The following is a 9,693-nucleotide window of genomic DNA, read 5'->3' on the forward strand; positions in this document are numbered from 1 at the left end:
TCTGTAGATCGATTGTCTTAACTATGAGTGTAACTGACTGCCACTATACCATAGGACATTCTATAGAAATATATTTAAAGTGGAAAAAATTGATAAAAGGAAACCCAGTAATAAAAATGGTGATCCAAATGATAACCATTGGAAGATTTTTTAAAATAATGATCAATGATCAATTTTTGTAGCTGCTAATGTATTATACTACATACTACAGAAACTTCAGGTTTTGCTTTATTTAAAATGTGCTTTTATTAACAGAAATCCCTGCTACTGAACCCCCACAACTTCCTGGCAGATGCCCGGAGTCAGACCACACAGCATGGATTCCTTTCCATGGTCACTGTTACTATATTGAGTCCTCATATACAAGAAACTGGGGCCAAGCTTCTCTGGAATGTCTTCGAATGGGTGAGTGCCACATTTCCTGAAGGAAAACTCCGTAATCATCTATTCTGGGGTCCACTGACACTATACATGATATATACAAAGAATGTAAAAATACCCGTTTATATTTTTAATGATTTATTTTATAACAGAATGGCCAATATCATGCTCCCCAAATGTAATCTCTAAGTTTGTAGCCTCAAATTTTAGAGAATTTAGAGAATTCAGGTAGAAAACAGCATGTTCTAAATGGTTTCTTCCTTTCAGACTTCATGTTCTAAATTGTTAGGATTCTCATTCTCAGTAATTCCAAGTGTTGTACTCACCTCTTATCACTGATAAGCTGAAGTTTTACAAGTGCCCAGGAACCATTTTGTTTTACCATTAATAGAAAAGTATTTCTATTTATTATTTTTGTGAAGACAAATAAAACTCAAATAGACACCACAAAGATGAATGATTTTTCCCCCTGAAGTAAAAAATGTCAAATAAAGTTTATTTTAAGGGTACATTTAAAAGCTACTTAGTTAAATCCCGTTAAATATTTTACTGAATTATATTTACTTCATGTTTTTTTATGCCTTAACTCAAGAGTTCTCCATCCAACAGTGGTACACACAGTTTATAACCTCATTTCCTCCATGTTCTTTCAAAAGTCAACCTTGACTTTTGACTTTAAATTCTGAGTGAGATGAAGTTTGCTTTAGCTTTGCACAGTGGCAGTATCTTAGCCAATGAGGTTTATCCGAGGCACGATTATTGCTAATTGAAGTTTGCTTTGTCAGTTTTTGATTCATGTACTTTGGGGCCCTGTTGTTAGGTACATATATGTCTACACTTATTACATCTTCCTGATGTATTAAAAATTTTTTCACTGTGAAATGTCTTTATTGTCTCTAGTACTAATGTTTATCTAAAAGTCTATTTTATCTAATATTTGTGTAGCCACTCCAGCTCTTTTTTGGCTATTGTTTGCTTAGTATACATTTTTCCATGCTTTTACTTTCAACCTATTTGTATCTTTGAATCTCAAGTGTCTTTTTTAGACAGCACATAGTTGGATCTTTCTTATTAATTAATTTTCATTCTGCCAATCTATGTTTTTTGATTGGAGTGTTTACTCCATTTACACTTAATAAGTAGAATTTATGTCTGACATTTTGCCATTTGTTTTCTTTATGTCTTATGGTTCCCCTATTCCTCTGTTACTGCCTTCTTGTGTATTAAGCAGATAATTTCTTGTGTACCATTTTAATTTTCTTTTTCTTTTTTTTTTTTTTTCTGAGACAGAGTCTCATTCTGTCGCCCAGGCTGGAGTGCACCGGTGCAATCTTGGCTCACTGCAACCTCCGCCTCCCAGGTTCAAGCAGTTCTTCTGTCTCAGCCTCCCAAGTAGCTGAGACAGCAGGCACGCACCACCTTGTCCGGCTAATTTTTGTATTTTTAGTAGAGACAGTTTCACCATATTGGTCAGGCTGCTTTCGAACTCCTGACCTCAGGTTATCCACCTGCCTCGACCTCCCGAAGTGCTGGGATTACAGGTGTGAGCCACCACACCTGGCCTCCATTTTAATTTTCTTGTTGTTTCTTTTACTATTTATCGTTTGGTTATTTTCTTAGTGGTTGCCCTAGGGATTACAAGTAACATATTAATTTACAAAAATCTAGTTCAAAATTAGCCATGCGTGGTGGCGGGTGCCTGTAATCCCAGCTACTTGGGAAGCTGAGACAGGAGAATCACTTGAACCCAGGAGGTGGAGGTTGCAGTGAGCTGAGATCGCGTCACTACACTCCAGCCTGGGCAACAGAGTGAGACTTCACTTCAAAAAAAAAAATCTAGTTCATATTAATATACATATATACATTTAATTGTAATAGTGTACAAAAACTTTGCTGTTACGTAGCTCCATTCCCTCTGCCTTCCTTTGTGCTGTTATTGGCAGACAAAATCCATTGCATACCCATAAGCACAGATTTACAAGTATTGTTTTATGCAGTTATCTTTCAGTTAGAAAAGATAAAGAAGAGTTATACATAAAAAGTACATTTAAACTATTTTTTATATTTACCCATGTAGTTTCCTTTATTGATGCTCTTTATTTCTTTGTGTGGGTTTGAGTTACTGTTGAGTGCCCTTTTATTTCCACTGGAAGTATTTTGTTCAGTAGTTCTTATAGTGATAATTTCTTTCCATTTTGGTTTAGGAATGTCTGACTTTTTCCTTCATTTTTTGTAGGATAGCATTGTTAAACAGAAAATTCCTGCTTGACAGTCATTTTCTTTCATCTTTTTCACTATGTCAGCTCATCGCTTTCTGGACACCATGGTTTCTAATGTGAAATTAGTGTTAAGATCCCTGTACGTGATGAGACCCTTCTCTCTCACAGATTTTAAGACTCTCTGTCTTCTCTCTCACAGATTTTAAGACTCTCTGTCTTTTGACAGTTTTATTGTGATGTGTATACATGTAGCACTAGATGTGTTAGGTGCAGATTTCTTTAAGTGCCTAGAACTAATTAAGTCTCCCAGGTTTTGCAGAGGATCTGTCTGTGTGTTGGGATGTGCCTTTAATATTTGTCAAAGCAGTTACAAACTGCCTTAGCTTTCACTTCCTGCTTGTGTAGTGCATCTTCAGCCAGATGTGAGAACTTAGGACCTTCTCAGGTCTTTCTCAGACGTGCACATAGCCTTGGGCAAGGGCACACTTCAAAGCATATCTGTAGCCTTCTACATTCCCCAGAATTTGTCAATGCTTTTTAAAGTCTCCTATGAACATCTCATTCCCCAGCTTTTCCTTTTAAGTTTTTCAATTCGCTAGTTGTTTGCCCCAACTATTATCACTGCCTTAGATGGTTACAATGTTAGACAATTGCCACTGATAGTTTTTTACAAACACTTGCAGGGAAAAGTCTGTTTGCACTGACTGAGCTCTGAATCAGGTCAAATAAAGACAAGCTTTGCGAGTGGGGTTTTCTAGGGAGCTGTAAGACAGGTCAAGTAATGGAGATTCTCTGAGAATGGGGCTTGGAAAGAGCTCCAACCCCATTTTAGCCTCTCCTGTGGCTTCTAGGCTGCTGGTTTTCACTGTGGTTGTGGGGCTGTTGGTTTTTAAGGCTACCGCAGAACTGGAAAGAAGGCAAAGGGATTAGGACAAGTTAAAACACTATAAAACTCACTATCATTACCAAGACACAATTATTTTTCTTGCATAAATGCTTCTTGAATTGTTGCAAGCCTTTGATTAATTTTCAGCATTCCGAAACAGTGGATTTAGAGTTTTCCAGTGTTCGCATTGGTTTTATAGAAAAAATAATTTTCAGAAGAACTTATTCCGCATTTCTCATGATGCCACCTGATGCCTTCTTTGAACTTTTGTAATTAAAAAAAGTTTTTCTTCATATTGCTAAGTATTTTTTTGGAAAAAATTGCAATGAATATGTAGAAACTTTGTTTTCCATTTTAGGTGACTCTTTTCTGGTAAATAAAATGAATGCTTCTCATTGTCATTCTCAAAATATGAGTCATAAATATTTTGAAATGGCTAATGTTTGTGAAATATATTTAATAATGGATTATGTAGTCATGCAGTGAAAACAAGGCGATAATTCAGAACTCAGCAATACGGGATACAAGTGTATGGTTAGGTGCGGACCCTCAAGGTTCAGAAAGCCTGGGTCATACCGTGACCTTCCCTCTGCTAGTGTTAGGATCTTGGCAGATTACTCATCCTCTGTGCTTTAGTTTCCTTAGCTATAAAATGGGGCAAAGATGGTACCTATTTAACGAAGTGATTGTAAAAATTTAATGGGTTAATGCTTGTAAAGTCCAAAGCAAAATGTCCAGAATGAAATGCTTAAAAGATATTAGTTATTATTAAAAAGCTAGAGATTTTTACTGTAAAATTTAATGTTGACAATCTAATGTGGGTTGTCACTTCCTTAGCCATCTAACTGGTCTTTCTGTTTTATCTCCTTGCCTTGAATTGTCCTATGCATAATAGCTGGATTCTAATAATAACTAATATAGGACCTTTCTTAGGTGGAGAATCTAACTGTTATGTATAGGACCAGTCAAAGAAGGCGATGGGTTATTGCATCATTCAGCTGCCTGAAAAAAAACTAAGTGTTCTTTATCACCACGGTGCTCTTAATACCAATCTCTGGCCTTCTGCAATGAGACCTAACCCATGTCTTTTTTTTTGTTTGCCTGTGGACCAGATTTGTGCTATACTCCAGCCAAACCAAGCTATCTTTGTTCCTGAAGAAGTTCTATGCTTCCCTTCCTCTTTGTCTTTCCTCTTATTACCTCTTTTTCCTGGAATTATTTTCTATCCTTTTTACTTGAAATCCTATTCTTCTCTCTACCGAAATTCTGTTTCCTCTATCCTCCCTTTTAGCTGCTTCACCAAGAATGAATATTTGACATGTCCATAGCATATGGCACTTAATTTCTCTTCTATAATATTTCTTTGTACTCTTATTACAGGCCACTGAACCATAACTTTCGGAAGACATACTCTACATCCTACTAATCTTTGAATATCCTGCAGGAACAAGTTCAGTGCTTGTACTCAAATGATGCTAATGATGCTTAAAAACGTATTTCAGAATGAAAACTAAAATTCTGAGAAAACAAACACCTGCCCTTTGAAATTCTTCCCCTTAAGTGGAGATGTTAGGCTGATTTTTGTTGCTCTCAATAGCAGTGTTGTTTACAAAAATATTTTCAGCCACTTAAATGTGCAGCTATCATATTTATCCTTTTATGCTTTCTAGGTTCCTCTCTGGTTTCCATTGAAAGTGCTGCAGAATTCAGTTTTCTGTCATATCGGGTTGAGCCACTTAAAAGTAAAACCAATTTTTGGATAGGATTGTTCAGAAATGTTGAAGGTAATTTTTGCAGCATGCTTATTTAATCACAAATGTTGTAAAATGTTGTATGTAAAACAAGGCTTCGTTTCCAAAATGTGTTGCCTTAAAAATGATTAATTCATGAGGAATTTGAAAATTCAAACTCATATTTTTATTTAAGAACTGAAACTTAAAATGAGTTTCATATCATGCTATCCTCAAAGTTGCTAATTAAAAAATATCTTTCGTAGCTAAGATAGTTTGAGAAGCTTTAAAATGCATTTTCTATGTTTTCGTGGGGCCAGGAAAAAAATGCTAAGGAAAGGATAAGTATAAATATTTGTACTAAGTAGAAATACATTTTTAACTAAAGCTATGTCGTAAACCTATTCTTTTTCGTTTCCTTCCCTGTAATAATTAGTCATTATAGTCTTGCCTGTTACGTCTGGTTATAAATGACTGTTGATTCTAGTATAAAAGAATATGCTTAGAAATTTCGCATAAATTGGCTGAACTTATTTTAAGATAGGTTATATTTAACTTTTGTCTTTATTGGTTTTATCTGATGACCAGGGACGTGGCTGTGGATAAATAACAGTCCGGTCTCCTTTGTCAACTGGAACACAGGAGATCCCTCTGGTGAACGGAATGATTGTGTAGCTTTACATGCGTCTTCTGGGTTTTGGAGTAATATTCACTGTTCTTCCTACAAAGGATATATTTGTAAAAGACCAAAAAGTAAGTAAGAAGTTTGTTGCTTGATGCATATCACTGGCTGCCATTTCTTTCAAGTAGTAAGATATCAGGTATGGAATCATAATGTGATTACGAGGCCATTGCAAGCTCTGTCCTTTCATCCGTGAAAAATCCATTCCGCCATTGTAGTTCATTACTGTTTGCAGCTCTGTGTGAGTGAGAGACACTCTCTGTCTGCTTAGCTGTTGTAATGATTTTTGCTTATCAATGCATTTGTAATGGGATATCTGAAGGATCTGCCAAGCTGCAAACAGTCAGGAGAGCCCATCTACAAAGCCTTACTGCATGAGGGAAAAGGTGGTAAAGCAAGTACCAGCCCAAACCTGAGGAGACCAGTGTTCTGAAGAGGGATCAGAATTGATTGTGGAATGAGTCACATCAGACTAATTCAGTCTCTTTTTAAGATGGAAAGTGAGACCATAAAAGGAACGGGATCAGGGAATTCATAGTGTTGAATGCTCACAAGGTACCTCTATCTGGAATTTAAAAATATTTTGTTGCCATGTCATGTCACATAATATCCCTCCCAATAATTTACTGATTAGATAATAGAGGTTTTTTCTTTGTTTTTTGTTTGTTTGTTTGTTTGTTTTGAGACAGAGTCTCGCTCTGTCGCCAGCCTGGAGTGCAATGGCGCGATCTCAGCTCACTGCAACCTCCACCTCCCGGGTTCATGTGATTCTCCTGCCTCAGCCTCCCGAGTAGCTGGGATTACAGGAGCACACCACCATGCCCGGCTAATTTTTGTATTTTTAGTAGAGACGGGTAGAGTTTACCATTTTAGAATTTGGCAGGTCTTTAGCCTTCTCTAACTGTTCTAAGACACACCACATCCTCTGGTGCAATGTTGGAGTTGTTTTATTTGTTTTGTTTTGTTTTTGTTTTTGAGACAGAGTCTCACTCTGTTGCCCACGCTGGAGTGCAGTGGCGTGATCTTGGCTCACTGCAACCTCCGCCTCCTGGGTTCAAGCCATTCTCCTGCCTCAGCCTCCCAAGTAGCTGGGATTACAGGCACATGCCACTATGCCCAGCTAATTTTTGTATTTTTAATAGAGGTGGGGTTTCACTTTGTTGGCCAGGCTGGTCTTGAACTCCAGACCTCAGGTGATCCACCTGCCTCAGGCTCCCAAAGTGCTGGGATTACAGGCGTGAGCCGCCACTCCCAGCCTGGAGTCTTATTTTACTTTTCATTCAAATGCTTTGTAACATCTTAGGCTTCAGTGGGCTAATTTCAAAACCCCTGTCCTTGAATGTTTTACTTATGGGTAGATTGGGTAGATTTTAAGGGTGAGTATCACTGGCTCAAATGCAGCTTGGAGAGTCACATTTCCAGATCTTCTAATGTACTCAAACTCACCATACAGCCATAGGAGACTGCTATAGCTCAGACAGATAGAGAGACAGATAGATGATAGGTGGGTAGATATATAGATAGAGATACAGATCTTTTTTTCTACCTATATTTTTATATCTATCTATCATATCATATATCAACACCCATCAAATGTGGAGGATTCCATGTATTTGTGAGCCAAATAATATTTGCTATCTACCTGCAATTATTCTGGGTTTTTATAAATATTATTTTTTTTTTTACACACAGTTATTGATGCTGAACCTACTCAAGAATTACTTACAACAAAAGGTAAGGCCATTGCAAAATTTCAAGTTCCGTGTTAGTAATACATCCGTACTCTTTGTTTTAAAAGGCATAATACTAATCCCTTCCAACTCCCCTGCTCTCTCAGTAGAATTTGCTTAAGCTGAACTATCCTTTGTCATCAACCTACTTTGAATAATACTTTAGAAAAAGAGGTCTTGGAGTCAGGTTGGTGTTTTTACTATAAGCAGTTATTGAAGGCATTTTTTTTTCTGCTGTGTTACAAACAGCTGCCTTGAACGCGTGGAAGAAATTTCTCTTAAGAATCTCTGTGGAGTTTTTTTCTTTTCTTAGAATTATTTTTTGTTTTAATTTTTATAGACTACTTGAATTAGGTGACTGATATTATTTCACTCATTTTATTGGCTGCTTAAAAAAATCTGAAAGTGAGATTTATGGCTTGCCTGTAACCTCCTTATTAACATCATGAGTGCTATTTGTTTACTAATTACATCTATGAGTTCACGTTTCCACTATTCTTATTTTATTTTTCTGTTCATTTTTCATTTCCTTTTAATTATTATCATTATTATCATTACTAATCTATTTATATTCTTATACTGTATTTTTAATAGCCTTAAATTATTTTGAAATAAGGTATATATATTTTAATACATTGATGAACTAGCCTGCTGCTACATAGACAGATGGATTATTCTTGCAACTGAATACTCATCTTAACATTCTTAATAATCCTCTATACTACAGGGACTCTTGTTTTCACGTCTTTCGTTTCTGTTTGACAAATGTCACTGCAAAGAATATTTATGCCTTTTAGTTTTTCAACAAGCAAAGTTCTGCATAGCATGCAACCCTCTGCCTCCCTCTACCTTTTCCCTAATGATTTTATTTATTTATAGCTGACACAAGGAAGATGGACCCTTCTAAACCGTCTTCCAACGTGGCCGGAGTAGTCATCATTGTGATCCTCCTGATTTTAACGGGTGCTGGCCTTGCTGCCTATTTCTTTTATAAGAAAAGACGTGTGCACCTACCTCAAGAGGGCGCCTTTGAAAACACTCTGTATTTTAACAGTCAGTCAAGCCCAGGAACTAGTGATATGAAAGATCTTGTGGGCAACATTGAACAGAATGAACACGCGGTCATCTAGTACCTCAGTGTGATTCTGAGATATTTGAATTTCATAAAATTGTAACTGAAATTTAAAATTTTTAGTTCAATGTGATTGTTTTCTTTGAAATGAGTACTGAATTATACTAGTCTGTCCTTTTTTTCTTTGCCTAATTGAAGAAATAATTGCTTGTTTTCTAACCTGGCAAGATATTTTCTTAAAAGAGGGATAATAATGCTGATTACTACCTTTTAAAATATTTTAGATAAATACACAGCACCACAGCACCAACATCTAAGCATTAGTGATGTGTAGCTGATGTCAGCTTCATGTGGATTTTAAGTGCTCTAAAAACAATGAAGCTTCTTGGCATATTTTAAGGAGCTCCCAAAATGTGTTACCTATTAAATTGTAACTCAGCAAGTAGAAGACCATTTGAAAAGTCAGGTACAAATATCCTCAAGTGGCATAAAAATGTAGTCAGTTTTCTCTTTTACCAGTTTTTATTTCCACTCCAATTATTTAGAACTTTATTTGTACATGTGTAGGAGAATAAGGCAGCTGAGAACCTTGTTTCCCCCAAGAGAGTTTTACAGGCTGAGTGTTGCAAATGTGTTCTTTGTCCTGTTATATGTATATCAGGAATACAAGGATGTGAAATAAAACTGTAAATTTGCATAACTGGATGTACTTAGATAATGTGAAATAAACATTAAAGACAAGTTCTATTTTTAATAGATTTGCATTTTGGTGATCTTAGTATAAATTTGCTTTTAAATGAGATGTATTTATCCACTCACTTTACACTTTAACTTGATACTTATGATATTATTTGTAGAGAAATTCTTTAAATGAAACTCATGAACTGTTTTGAAAAGGAGTGTTGCTAAAATGCTGTGTGTAAAATGAATTTTTTACCATAATGATTTTGCCAGATCTTCCCCTATAACATGGACTCAATCAGAATTCAACAA

At 36.1% G+C, this 9,693-nt stretch overlaps 1 protein-coding gene and 1 pseudogene across 2 annotated transcripts in view; both read left to right on the top strand.

Moving 5' to 3' along the window:
• MRC1 (mannose receptor C-type 1) overlaps nt 1-9,454 on the top strand; it is a 102,897-nt gene extending 93,443 nt beyond the window's left edge. For both annotated transcript variants that reach the window (XM_054435976.2, XM_054435977.2), the window contains 5 exons: nt 256-405; nt 5,157-5,270; nt 5,805-5,969; nt 7,591-7,632; nt 8,508-9,454. In XM_054435976.2, the coding sequence (XP_054291951.1) occupies nt 256-405; nt 5,157-5,270; nt 5,805-5,969; nt 7,591-7,632; nt 8,508-8,758 (722 nt within the window). In that variant the 3' untranslated portion in view covers nt 8,759-9,454. The remainder of the gene's footprint in view (nt 1-255; nt 406-5,156; nt 5,271-5,804; nt 5,970-7,590; nt 7,633-8,507) is intronic.
• Nucleotides 1,087-1,269, top strand: LOC129007055 (U4 spliceosomal RNA; annotated as a pseudogene).
• Nucleotides 9,455-9,693: the final 239 nt, after the last annotated feature.

This window comes from Pongo pygmaeus, chromosome 8 (genome assembly GCF_028885625.2).
Source record: "Pongo pygmaeus isolate AG05252 chromosome 8, NHGRI_mPonPyg2-v2.0_pri, whole genome shotgun sequence".
Taxonomy (NCBI): domain Eukaryota; kingdom Metazoa; phylum Chordata; class Mammalia; order Primates; family Hominidae; genus Pongo; species Pongo pygmaeus.